The following is a 14,227-nucleotide window of genomic DNA, read 5'->3' as shown; positions in this document are numbered from 1 at the left end:
GAACCAGGGACTGGAATGCAAAGGGTTTGGTGGTGTTTGTAATGTGGTTGAAAAGCTGTTCATATGAAGCAGCAGCAGAAGTTTCTTTTAAATCCATAAAGTTCCCTACATCAGCTTGCAGAGACACTTTCCATCTGGGAAGAAGATGTTGCGTAGGGGAAAATTCTGAATTTTTCACTGCTATAGATAGTGAATTGTGTCAGTGAGTAGCTCATGTTTCTATGTGGTATAAGAACTATTACTAAATCCAGTCAGTTTTAAAGGCTTAAGCACTGAGAGAAGGTCCTCCTCCCTGTGCATCTTTTCTTTTGCACTGCCTTAAATAAGTGCCAAGTGGGAAACTGGTATTTTGTTATCAGGTGAGCTGTCCAGGAAGTTTCTTCCACCCTTCCTCTGGGTCCTTGAAGTATTGCTACCTCAAGTTGATAACTGTGTCATTTCTGGCACTGCTTTCCACCGTTCACATACTGGTTTGCGTTTTATTACACTGAGCTCTTCTTACTTTCTACAGAACAGGTATTTGAAAATGAGACAGTCCTTCCCCAGCCCCCCAAAAGATGCTGTTTGCTCTGTGATGTAAGAAGGGTGAGGAGTCCAGGACCATCCCTGAGCCACACTGCTGGCACTGCCTTCGCTGGGACTGTCGGGGCCCTCCCTTTTACAGTCTGCAAACCCTAAGCATGTTCGAGTGGGGGTGAAGGTGCCACTAGAAATGTCACCTGCAGGAAGAACTGTATAGCATGTAGGAACTATGGGTCCTCATGTCACCTGCTGGAAACCACTGGTCTCTATTGTCTGGTCTGAATGTATTTACCCCTTGCCTTTTCCAAGCTACCACTTTAGAGTTACCTATAGAAAACTTAGCAGGGTTATTGAATTAACAGAGATCCGCTTTCAAGTATCTTCCTTTAGCTCATCTGCTTGTGTGATTTAAAATGCAATTAATTTACTATTGTTTCTTAGTGTCTGAATAGATGCTTCACTAGCGTGGAGGAGGATTGGCTATTTGTGTTCTGAAAATTATCATTACTCTTAAAAACTCATTCCTGAACTAAGTCTCTGATGCAAAAGCTCGTCCCCTCACTTAGCACTCCCCATGTAATTAGTGTCTTGTCCCTGCACCAGGCTCTCTTGCATGAGTTCTCCTGGTGGCCCAGGCTAATTAATTCACGGCCCTAATTCTTAAGGCTTACCACATTTTACTGCTTTCTATCTCTCTGCCACAGCCTCCTCTTTCTCTCTACCTTACAGGGATCATGCTAGGCTGAATAAATTTATTTGGGTGGCCCCTCCTTGCCTTTCTCCCAGGCTCTCTCCTGCTGCCACTAAACCTAGAAATTCTTGCCTAACATTTGCCTGTACCGAGAATGACATCCTTCCTTTCCTCTAGGAAAAGCACCAAAGGCTTTTCCGAGAAATTGACACAGAGGTTTTGAAGCAGTGACTAAGAGAGGATGGTTTTGGATGCCCCGGGTGCTGTAGCTGGCGGTGCAGGCAAGCACAACAGCTGAGGAGGGCACGCGGGGAGTGTTTCACGTGTGCTCACGTGTTTTGGCGTGCCTCACGTCGGGCCGTACCTCTTATCTCTTTGCAGACTCGCTTCATGCTGCTGTTAGCCTTTGTCACCCGTTCCTGCTCTCGCGGCTGTCTGGTGCATCCACTTTTTCCTGTTTGCTTTCGAGCAGATTTCAAAGGGCCGTTTTGTCTGTGCGTGAAGAAGTTAAGTCCCTGAGCCGTCTTCCGGGCAGTCCTCCCACGTGGGACAGAGTTTTGCCTCGCACAATAGCAGAATAAGGATCGCAGCAGCTAGTCTGCAGGCTGTAAATTAACTTCATGGACCAGGTCATACTGTGCTTTGAAGTTGTTGCTTTTTTATTTGTGTGCTTCCCCCATTTAGTCTTCAAGAATATAAATCTTTAGGAAGAATTATCATAGTTTAAAGGGCTTAGACAAATAGCAGCTGGTATTAGTTCGTGGTCTCCAATTGGTTCCAGACATCCCTGGTTTTGATAAGACTAGAAGACAATCCCAGAAATTCCCTGCCTACAGCTTTTGCTAATGCCATTAAAAGTAACATCATGATTACGAATGCTTTTGGAGCTGATTAGCTAGCATCCTGCATGACTGATAAACACCATAATTTAATTATTTATGTAGAATGTCCTCATGTTGTACCCCACTCCCCCTTCTTAGATTACCCTTATTTTAAAGTACAACTTAGTACAAATATTTAACGGAGATTTTGAAGAAAGCCTCAGAAACACAAGGATGCCTGTGTTCAGCTTGTGCTCAATGGGGACAGGATGCTCCACTAGAGCAGCGCCCAGAACAAGCCTTGCTCTGTTCCCAAGCTATTCAAAGTTCGCTTGGCTCTGTACCCATGGAGGTGTCATCCCAAAGCGAAAGACTTCACCTGAGCTTGTAGCTTTTGGCTTTGTGAAAAGCTGACAACCATGTTTTCATTCTGGTTGGGTGTTGACACAGAGAAAGAGCTCGCCACAAAACCTCCTATTGGAGTTGTACCATGCGTAAAGTACTGGCAAGCAGAAAAATGCTCTGTGAGGAGTGGCTGAGAGCACAAAGAAAGCAAAATAAAGGGCAATGATCAAATAAACCCAAGAAAAAATGATTATTCTTTCTGGGGCACAAAGGATGCATGTTTTGAATGTCTGTGGTGAGAGATTACATGAGGCATCTTTGTTATGTGTATGTCTGTCCTTTTTCTCTGGACTTTTGGGAAGTGCTCTCATGATAACCTTTCGTAAATTCTATCTTTTGCTGTTAATAGTCATTCCCTGAAAGATTTTTTTTTCTTTTTTAGCATACTGTAAATTATAATTTTGCATTTGCAGATATACAAAATAGTATCTTGTCTTTCCTTTCTTCACCCTACCTGCCAAATAAGGTTACCTCTTATATCCAAAAGTGTAGCCATAACTGTTGCCACAGTTTGTGAGCGCACGTGTAAGGAAGCCAGACTAGGTAAGGTCTCTATCAGTTGTAGTACAAGCCTTGGCACCATTTTGTTAACAGGGCCTTTTTGGCCCTTTCATTGCTCACTTCTTCATTGTTGAAAGCAAGAGGCAAGATACTTGTTTAGTTCTTGTAATATTTGGCAGCATTATAAGGAAGCTGAACTGATTTTGCTTCTAGATGAGCCTGCAGGTCACAGTTCACCTGAGATTTTTATTATATTTATCAGCTTGTTTTCTAAGTCACAAAGGTGCTTGTCCCAACCTTGTCTAATCTCACTGTAAGGTGACAATGTCCCGTGAGCACAGGGACAGGCAGGGCGTGCCAGTGAAAGATATGAGGTCAATGCACGTTAGAGAAAATGTGATGAACTTTCTCCGCAACCCTAAACCACCTGTTGAACAACCAACATGCAATGATTGGAGCTGACATTGGAAGATCAGCATTGTCAGGGGATTTTAACAATCTTCAGTACATGAACTTGGTGTACATTAACCTAATGGACATGCCTTTCTGCCTTCCCATGTGTGAATGTGCCTGCTCTATTAAACACAGCTGCCTTTTTATTTGTACTATTTATTGCTGTGAATGTATATTGTACACTGTGGGGCAGATTTTAGCTGCAGCTACCAATCCGTGAGTTAGGGAAATGAAAAGCTAAATTTGACTTTTGTGCGGTGCATAAGAATATGTGTTTGTGTAGATGTGTGTGTATCTACACAAATACTTAAAATCTGTCATCTGAGCCTTGATTCAGAACTTTATTTGTCTAGTAAATATTTGAGTCTCTTCACTTTCCTATTTTTTACATTGAAACTGGATTAAGCCATCTGTTAGATCTGCATGTACCTGTGTTAGATATGCTTAAAAATTGCATGAAGGGTATGTATACAGTCTTGCTTTGGGTCCAGTGGTTTCTGTTGGGCATATATAGTTCATTTTGCAGTTTGTCTGAGCGTAAGCATGTCTGAACCTATTAGTCAGACAAAGAACCGCACGTGCTTGTGTTGCCAATACTATTTACAGATAGCGAGGCCGTAGGACAATAGTAAAGAATGAGCAGGACCTATCAGTGTAGCTACTTCACTTTGCGCAGTGCATTAGCGTAGCTATGCTGCTTTGCTTTCAGCCAGCCAGCTATACAATCTAAGCTCATAAAAATGAACAAAACAAAACTAATCTCCAAAAAGGAGAGAGAGAAGGAAAAAAAAAAAATTTGTGAACCACAGGGTTGTGTTTTTATGTAACTGCTTTTGTGGCTATCAAACTACTTGAAGTTCATGGTATGTTCATCTTGTCAGTATGCATTTAAGACCACCAGCTTTGTTTTATTTCAAGCCATCTTTTGGGTTGATGTAACACAATATGACTGAATGTGTTTTGGCAGGGAATAACTAATCTAATCCATATACTACCAGATGAAAGTAATTTACTATGGGTTTGGGGAAGAGCTCAAATTTTCAGTGCGGCCCACAAAGACATTTTTCCCCTTTTAATTGTCCCTTTTTATATCTAAACAGATCCAGCAATGGGAACAGAACCTGGAAAAATTTAACATGGACCTTTTCCGAATGCGATGTTACCTAGCCAGTTTGCAAGGTGGGGAGCTCCCAAACCCGAAGAGCCTTTTGGCTGCTGCCAGTCGTCCTTCAAAACTGGCACTGGGGCGGCTCGGCATTTTTTCAGTCTCATCCTTCCATGCACTGGTAAGTCTGAATGCACTTTTCATGGGTACGTTACACAAAGCCATCATTAATGTTGTACTTAGATGTGGAATTGTACTGGGATAATACATGGCTGCACCCACATGCATTGCTTAGACAGCCCTGTTCCCTTCTCACCCTTTCTGCCTGTTCCTTGACTGCAAATAAATTTTCTTCTAGAGATATACTTTGAAACCGTGAGGATATAGCCATGACATTTTTGGCCCCTGAGGACTCCAGAATTGGGTACTTCTGACCTATACCTAAAAAAACCAAAAAAACCAAAATATTCTTCAGGTGTAAATGAGTCATTGTGTTGAAATTTTGTCACTGCTATTTCACCTCCACTGAATTAAGAGTTTAACCTGTATAGGAGCTATGTCACTTAGAGTGAAAAGACCCTAATACTGAAATTTCCAAAAGTGGTTAAGGTGCCTCTGGGCTGAGCTGATCTTTTTTGGATGTCCCGGATGGCTCCATTTTTCAGAAACAGTTTGATACCCTCCTGAAGAGGAGATATTTTCAGAACAGGCTAAAACTAGAGACAATCCAAAATTATGTCACTTTTTAAGAACTGTGGGCTGTGTTTGCAAAGGGAATGAGGGAGATCCTCAGCTGCTGTAAGCTGTTGTCACCCTGTCGGCTTCAAGGGAAGTACGGCAGTAGTAGGTTCGCCTCTGCTTTTTAATCTTGGCAGGGCTGTGAGGCTGATCTTGGCAGAGAGGGGTGGACCACGTTTGCTGTGTGAGAAGTCAGTCTGAATAGTAGTTCTGAAAGTCCTATCAGGGAATGTGTTTCTCTCTGCCGCTGTTTTTATCTGCATGGTTTGTGTCATTGCTTGTTAATAACTCAATGCCATAGCACGTTTATCTCCTATGTTTGGCAATTTTGAGAGTCTTTCTTCCTCTACCAATTTCATATCTGAATGATAGGTTATCATTCTTCTTCAGAGCTTTTTCATTAACTTCTTTTGTTGTACAGAGCAATATTTTCTCAGTTCTTCCTTTTCTATGACCTTCTAGTTTTGCTCCATGACAAAAAAATTACACAATCACGCCATAGGAATACCAAAACAAGCATCACAACTGAAAGTTTGAAACATTGTCCTTGCACCTTGGCATATAACATTGAGGTGAACTGAAGTAACTCTCATTTGATGCCTCAAGTTGAAATAACTGTCAGTATTTTGCTGTTATGAAAGTGATATAGGAAGGCCTGTCTCTGTGTTTAAATAGATCTGCTCCAGGGATGAAGCTGCTCTCAGGAAACGTACCCTATCTCTGTCACAAAAGGTCCGAAATAAGAAGGGTTTATTTTCTTCGCTGAAAGGACTGGACACGTTGGCAAGAAAAGGAAAAGAAAAGCGACCTTCCATAACTCAGGTAGATCTTAATTGCTGGGGATAGGATAGAATGGCTTGTTTCTGCTGCGGCTCATCCTGCAAGGTGCTGTTGGTGCACGGGATAGGAGACATCTGGCCCTCAAACCTGTGTTCGCAATTTCAGTAGACATGGCAGACTTGCAATGGGAGCATCACTTGTGAAGGATATATATCTAATTCTGGGTTTCTTTGGGATAAATAAGATTGGTGAATGAGAGGTTTTGACCCAGTGTGTTAGTTTATTACCAGCAGCGCAAGACCATCAGGTTTGAATTTGTAACAAAACTCATCTTCTGGCATATTGCAAACTGTTTGGAAGTGGGGTTTCTTTGGAGATAGCCTGTATGCACAGTCCTTAACACAGTCTGTGCTGGCTTATGCCTGGGACTCTGAAGTACTATTGCAATTTAAGATAGACTAACACAGGCGAGTTTCAAGGGAAAAAGAGGAGAGACTGCTGCAAAGACAGCCATCTTTGGCACGGCCTCTCAAAGCAACACGCGCTGCTTGGAAGTACATTTTAGCCAACAGAAGACTGCTGTCATGCAGGAGGCCAGCTGTAGGTGTAGAGAACTGACTGATAAAGCTGTGCCAGGTTACACCAGCTGAAGACTTGGCCCAGGTTTGATGTGCTGGGGCAGGCTGGCCCCCAGGAGAGGGGCTGTGCTGATGCACGCCCCGAAGGGCTGCCTTACTAATGAAACTGCAGCATCTCACGGGGTCTTTTTCTCTTTGTGAAACTAATGGCCCATGCAGGCATTTAGTGTAAACCCATGCTTCAGGAATTCGTATTTTCTCAATAAAAACAGAGTTACATGTGAAACAAAAGTTTGCTGCCTTCTCCCTGAAAAAAAAAGTAAATAACAGCAGAGACAATTCCTTGACGGTGAGGCAGAAGGCGTAGAGGCGTGCCACACTCAGAACATTACTATTTTCACTAGCCTTTGCCATGTCTGCTGTTTCTCCTGCAAAGCGGTATTTTGTGCATTGTTCATTAGGTGACTTTGTTCCTATTGTTCCCTGGCCCTTGTATTTTGATTTTATTCGTCAAAAATCTATGATCAGTGCTTGAAAATTGGCTGTTCTTGCACGTCTGGTAATCTGCTTGTGGAATATTTAAACAAGCCTATCTGTACGCATACTGCAATAGTCCCAGAGCTGATGCAATAAATTCAATGTTGTAAAATAACATGTCAGGATTTTCTGGTCTAGAGGTTGGTATTTTTAGTAGGTAAATATTTATCTATCTGTTACACTGGGATGAAGCTTCTTGGGGTGACTGCTATGCCTTAGAGTTGTGTTTACATGATGAAATTGAGTAAAACTCAAGTCTGTCTTATGAAAGAGGGAACTGAAAGAGAAATTTTCTCTGGGTCATCCTTTTCACATAATTTCCGCTGTGTTCCCCAGCAGGTAAGGCTGGTCTGTGAGTCCTGTGCCTCTATTTCTTTATTAATAAGAGACCTGAGGGAAGGCATTTTATGCCCCTTAGCTTTGTTTCCAGAGGAGCTGGTACCTCGCACTGTCTTAACTGGGTAATACGTCCTCCTATATGCTTTATAGCCTGTGAAGGGGAATCTTATATCCATGGCAAGGAGAGGAGACTCCTGCTGCCCTCCCAGCACTTTTCTGAGCGCAGAGGAGGGAGCCCTGGCGCAGGCAGAGGTGCCCCTGGTGCATTCTCACCCTCCTTATTCCAAATCTTGCAACCAGGTGGCCCAAAAAAGTGTTCATTTTGATCCACGAGATGAGGTTCTTGATTTTTTATTTTTTTTTTAATTTTTATTAAACATCCTACAATAAAATTTAGGAAATGTAAATGCTGAGTGTTGCATATGAATAACATGGGCCTATGACTCATACCCATATAAGTGAGGAATTTTTAAGGGCATGGCTTGAAAACCGACCCATAAACCTAGAAGGTAGCTGAAAAGGGAGCCACATCCTTGCTCAGACTTGTGTGTATGCACATAATTGTGTATCAAAATCAGAATAGGCCTGAGGCTGCCTTTCTTGTCATCTCTTTCAGCCCACTGGGAAATTGGGTTAAGCAGAGAAGCAGAGCTCGCTTCTCTGCTCATTGTGCTGTGATGTCTGTGTCAAACAATAGGTTAAAAATGTTTTGCTTTCTTGGATTTAATTAAAGTTCATATGACTGGAGCTTGTATGTTTTAATCTGCCATACCCTAGCTTCAAAACTAGATGGTACATTCTTGAACATCATTGTGTCAGAGAAGTTTTAAATTTTATCTTAAGTTTAAGTTTATGGTATTAATAAAAAAAAGGTTCAGAGTTTCTATGCCGGGAGGCTTTCGTAAACATTAATGAAGTGGCTCAGTCTTTTACAAATCAGTTAATAAAACTGCACTGTAGCAGATGGGGGATGTCTAAGCTCACATTATCCTCAGTTTCTTAAATGCTTATCTGCTTTCTTGTGTCTAAATGATAAACTGTTTGAGAAATGATAAACAATAAAATACTTTAATTACATCTGCGGGTGAGACAAGGAAGAGGAGGTTCAGAAGTGGTGCCCTTTATTTGCATTGGCAGAAACTGGATTTCATATGAAAGTTTAAGAGAGTTTGTTGTTGTCTTGGCTTATCTGAAAGGCTTTTGCTAGTACAAAAAAAAAAAAAAAAAAAAGAAAAAAAGAAAAACCTAAACAAAAAAGGCTTAAATGTAAGTTTGATATTGTCCTGATTTGTTGACTGCAGAAGGAGTTAAAAAAAATGCTATTTATATTTGCACTTTGTGAGGGTAATGTTATTGCCTGCAAATCTCAACATCGTGTATAAACTGTATAGAACTATCTGTGTGTTTATATATCCCTAATCACCAAAATATCTGATTGTATCCATAGCTATTTATTGGACTTTTAAAAATTTCATTAATAAGCCTAACACCTTTGTGAGATACTAGTTAACCTTTCAAAACAGATGGGGAACGTTAAGTCTCAGTTTCTGCTTTTATCATTTCCAAAGCAGATGCAGTAGTCAGCTATTTTTGTTACTTAATAGTGTGGGGTTTGGGTCAAGTATGCCTTTAAAGCTAAGCTAAATGTTGCCATCGATAGTGTCAAGCTAACTGCTTAGGTAGAAGAGATGAAAAACTGTAGGGTAACAAGTATTAGAAAGCAGCAACAATGATTTGAAATAGTTCTTTTAAATCATTATGAGATTTGTAGCTGTACCTAACAGTATCCTAAAGGGTGAAACTGTAACTTCCAGTGTAGTGCATGATTTGAAGGTAAAAGACTTTAATCTTATTGCTAAACAGTAGATAGGAGAGAACAAGGACATGAATGCTTTTATATGTATTTCGATGTATGTGTGCATGTAGGCTGAAAGATAAAATCTGCTTAAATTTTCTTTATAGAGGGAGATTTCTATTTCTTTAATACTTCTAGTCAGAATAAAGCAATAAAAAGGTATAAAAAGATCCCTGGGGTTTAGCAGGTTGATATATATTTGTAAGTTCAGTTTTCATTTTTATTTTTTTCAAAGAATTTACCAAATACAGGTAAGAAATAAAGGGTTTTATTTGTTTAACCTATTTATTTTTCTGTAATATTTTTAATAGATTTTTGATTCAGCTGGAGGACATGGATTTGCTGGTGTCCAGAATTCAGCCAACTCTGCTGAGGTAAGATATGCCTGTCCTCATTCTGCAGCATCTTGTTTTTAAATTCCTGAATGTATTTCACTAAGTGTATGATGAGCCTGGTTCAGAAACCCCACAGAGGTTCATAAACCGCAGTTAGCGTTAGCTGGCAGGATTATAATTCTACCAATGAAACCACTTTAACGTAAGTTTCAGAACATGCATGGTAGCCATTAAAAAAAAAATTTAAAAAAAATCCCTAGAAGCTTTTTCACAGCACTAATCCTTACAGTGTGTACACCGTCTGAGAGAGATTTAGAACCAAGCTTATTTGAAAGCACCCTGTGCAGTTTGGCGAAACCCAAAGTGTATTTTTCCCCTTTGCCTACTTCAACAGAATCTGTGTATTTTGAGTATAAAGGCAAATAAAGTCTAATTAAAGTCTGTGGAGCATACCAGCAGAGAAGTGAGAGTTAATATATAGCTGGAGATTGCTCAAGTAAAGGAAGAGGAAGCAGCATCCCCTCAACAGCATCACCCAGTAAATAGCTGCGGCTGATGTTCTCCAGTGCGCAGGAGGAGGAGAGCTGGTGTGAGTCACGGTCCCTCTCCGCTCCCGCAGCCTCCCTGGGGATAATGTCGCCGTCCCCCGGTCTGGAAGCAAAGCAGGACGCTCCAAAATCCATAAGTGCATGCATGTATGGACCACCCAGCGTTGTCTGTGTACTGTAGGGCTTACATAGACAGAATTCTTCTCCCTCAGTAGGGTTGTGCAGGCCTCAAATAAAAAATTCAGATTAAGTCTTAGGCACAGGGTTTCTGGACTTTGTTTTCTGTATAGTACAGCTGGATTTCTTTAATGGCAACATGTGCCAGACTCAGAGGGGTATTTACCTTCCCATCTACCCCCATCCCTTTTCCTTCTTTGTTCCCTGAACTACATATTCTGCCAAAGCAGTTTAAAACTTGAAAGAAGACTTAAAAAAAAATAAAAATAATCATACTACAGTACTGTTCCCTTTCAGCTGAGTTTGTGTACCAGGTATTAGACAAAAAGTTAAAATCTGCATTTAAAATGAAATATTGCTCTTGAAAATCATTATTAACTGTAAAGAAGAGCTGCTATGAATCTTGTGTGCAAGGTTTGGATGTAGTTCATCATTTTTCATAGGTTTTTATGTTGGTCTTTTGTATCATTATGTGCTACATGGTTTATTTTCTCATCAAGTGCATTCATTTAATGGTTAGGTAAGAAATATATAATTATCCAAAAGTTACGCTACTGAGAGAGGCATCTCCCACTGACAGCAGCTAATCCTGTAATGCTCTTTTGCCTTCTGAAAGTATCTTCGCATTTCAACTGTTCTTTGATGAAGTGTATTGAAACACCTGAATTCCCTTAGTTATTTGACCACTTGCTGATTATTTCCTGGGATGGGAAAGTATTTAAACCAAATCACTCCTCTCTTTTCAAAATAAATTATAATCATGAGGTATTTCTGGGTGAAATGATCTCCTGTAGACAACACTTACAAATTCCTCCAGAATGTACCACTGGGTGTGGTGCGAGATGGCATCCATTTCCCACCTCGGGGACTGCAACCACAATTCATTCCTGTCTGGTCCTGTTAAAACATGGAAAGGTTTGGTCCCTCCTAAAACTGAGGAGAGGCAAAATCCCTTGGGTGCTCCCACTGAAGGTTTCTCCCAAAGGGCTGTGACGCCAGACCCTCGGTTTAGCACCGACCCCCTCGGGGCTGGGAGGTCGACGGTGCTGCCTTGTGCCATGGCATCTGCTGTGGGTCTCCCGTCCTCTGGCCGAACAAGAGCGTTTGCTCTTTGTGAACCCTTCTGAGGAGACAGAGGAAGGTTTTGAAGGTGCCAGGGAGCAGGCGGAATGAAGTCATCTCCCTTTGGTGCCATGTTGGGGAAGGGATGAGGTCCAGCTTCTTGACCCAGGTCTGGATAAAAGCAGCCTTTCCCGACTTCAGGCAGGGGCTGGCAGCCCCACTTCCTAGGCAGAGGGGACCAGCGGTGGGGGGGCAATGTCGCTGCAGATTTTGGGCCAGGCTTTTACAAAGTTTAGCAGGGTTGTGTTTCAAGGCTAAAAAAGAACCCCCAATTTAGGTGCTGAAGCAGAGCTCTGGAGCTCAACCTTCTTTCTGGAAAAACATCATGATTATTATTATTAATAATAATAATTATTATTATCTCAATCTTATTTCTAAAACCTTTTTTTAATGGGAATTAAATATAGCGTGGGCATTTTTAAGATCCTGACATTTCGATGAATCATACGACAACTCAGAAATGATTCATCATAACTCTGCAAACCGTTACTTTGGCATCAGCCCGCTTTCACTGGCTGATTTCAAATGAAAAACAAAAACAGCATCAAAACTTTTATAAAATGCTACCTGAGGAGTGCAGCAAATGACAAATAGTGAAATCTGCCAGGGAGGCTGTATTTTCCCTGAAAAGGATGATAAAACCAGAGGCAAATAGTGGGAGGAAATTATGAAGTAACCTATTGGTCCTCCAGCAGCCCTGTGGCACATCGTGTGACAGTCTGCAAATCCTGGCGCCTATTTCTGGAAAATTGGATGGGTTGTTATAACTTTATGTGGCAATGAATGAATGAACTATTGTAGAATTAGTCACTGCAGGCATAACAGGAAAAAAAAAATCTCTTTTCATGTCAGATTTTCTGAGATGGAAAATGTGGATGAAGCAACAGTACCTTGACTGCAGTTAAGGAACATAGTCATGTTTAATAACAGAGGCGAGTTTATCTCAAGGCGTGTGCTTGAGCACCAGTGTACGTGGCAAGGAAAGGGAAGTATCTCACATTGGCTGCAGAACGTGCTGCTCTGTCTTAAAAACTTCCAGTAAAAAGGTGGCCTTAAACATATTTGTCATCACCTTAATCCTCTGTTTTGGGGTTTGTTGTTTTTTTTTTCATCTCTGGCAATAGTGAGATTTATTTCAGTCGCACAGATTTGAAGAACTACTGTTGCAGTGCAGTGAACCACTGTGGTAGTTACAAACCTCTGAGCTGCTGGGAGCCTCTCCTGAGCTGAGGCAACATAGCTTTGGTTTTCCCTGGAGGAAGCCACTGGAGAATTCAGCCCGACTCGTTCCTGCTAAACTCTTGCACAGTGTGCCTGCCTTACCCTTTCTCCTTTCTGTCATTTACACTGTGGAAGGAGGTCAACGTTTCTTCCCAGGTGCTTGATTTAGTGCTTTCTGACAGGACCACGCTTCTGTGGGAATTATCTTCTTCAACACCACCAGTGTTATGAGCGGTCTGGAACCACAGCCACCAAGATGAAACTTCACCTGGTGTAGATTTCATCGGTCCATTAATTGCAGTAGTTGCTGGATTTTAGTAGGATTTCCACGGATCCATGTTAATAGAAATTTCATTTTCAACTAGTTAAGAGGGATGGTTGAGCAAGACATATAACATCTGTGAATGCCATTAGTTCATTAATATTATTCCACCAAAACCAGCGTTACTCTGGCATCAAATTATTATTGTGCCAACTCTGGGTTGGCTGCAACCTGAATTTCTGCATTGTTCGGTAATTACCTGCACAGGATTGCTTACTACATCATTTTCACAGCCTCGGTTGTTATTTGGAAAAACAAAATAATATTGGTCTCTCTGTTGCTACTGGTAGATTGTTGTCAATAACTTTGCTGCCTGCAGTAAGGGAAGCAATCCCAGTGCCGTGATTTTACTGCAGCTTTTAATTGCAGTGCACCCCTGGGCTTGTGGCCCCGCAGAGCGAGGAGGAAGAATTGCATAATCAAGGGGCGTTATGTAGGCAACAACCCCCCCAACCCAAACAAACAAACAAAAATACAAAGGAAAAGCATTAGGGAGGTAGGCACTCCTGAGAACAGCTCAGGATATCTAAAGATATGTCTTGAGTGGCAGCTCTGCCACTTTAGGGTGTTATTGTCCCTTTCCATTGACTGCAAGGGGAATTGAGGGACCCTCTCTGCGTGAACATAAATGCCTTGATGTGGGTATTTAAGTGATGTGCTGAATAGGCAGGCTTAAGTATATAGGTGAAACTCCAAATTCTGAACAGCTCTCAGTGTTTTTCTTCTCCTTGCATGGCTTCCTTTGAAACGTGTAGCCTGAAGTGCAGTACAGGAGCAAGTATGAAAATGAAAGGTGAGAAAGTGACAGGGAATTTATTCAGGGTGGATGTTGTTATTTGATCAAGTGGAGTGACTTTGGAACGAGGGTGAAAGTGAAGCAAAATGATAAACGGGCAAATACCCTGTGCTACCTATGAAACAGTATGTTCTTACACAGTAAATAGAATAGAAAGTTTATTCCTCCTTTAGTCCTTTATTATGTTATGGCAAGCCTTGCTCTGCAGTGCTCTCTACTGGAAGTTTACTATATTGTAATTTTCTGTCAAAATTACAGTAACTCCATTTCTTTTGCGTTTGTTAATTAGGTAAAATTGTACTAGTCAGTTCTTAAGAATTTATTCCCACTGTGCTATAATATCAGGTAGCTACATATTTTTCACTTCGAGTTAAATTAATA

General features: G+C 41.3%; 1 protein-coding gene across 6 annotated transcripts in view; it reads left to right on the top strand.

Annotated features, from left to right (window-relative positions):
- Nucleotides 1-14,227, top strand: part of TIAM2 (TIAM Rac1 associated GEF 2) — a 175,320-nt gene that overhangs the window by 103,648 nt on the left and 57,445 nt on the right. For all 6 annotated transcript variants that reach the window (XM_075035945.1, XM_075035948.1, XM_075035942.1 and 3 more), the window contains 3 exons: nucleotides 4,494-4,679; nucleotides 5,912-6,058; nucleotides 9,637-9,699. In XM_075035945.1, the coding sequence (XP_074892046.1) occupies nucleotides 4,494-4,679; nucleotides 5,912-6,058; nucleotides 9,637-9,699 (396 nt within the window). The remainder of the gene's footprint in view (nucleotides 1-4,493; nucleotides 4,680-5,911; nucleotides 6,059-9,636; nucleotides 9,700-14,227) is intronic.

This window comes from Buteo buteo, chromosome 9 (genome assembly GCF_964188355.1).
Source record: "Buteo buteo chromosome 9, bButBut1.hap1.1, whole genome shotgun sequence".
Lineage (NCBI taxonomy): Eukaryota > Metazoa > Chordata > Aves > Accipitriformes > Accipitridae > Buteo > Buteo buteo.
Note: the sequence above shows the minus strand (reverse complement) of the source record. Positions and strands in the feature narration are given on the sequence as shown.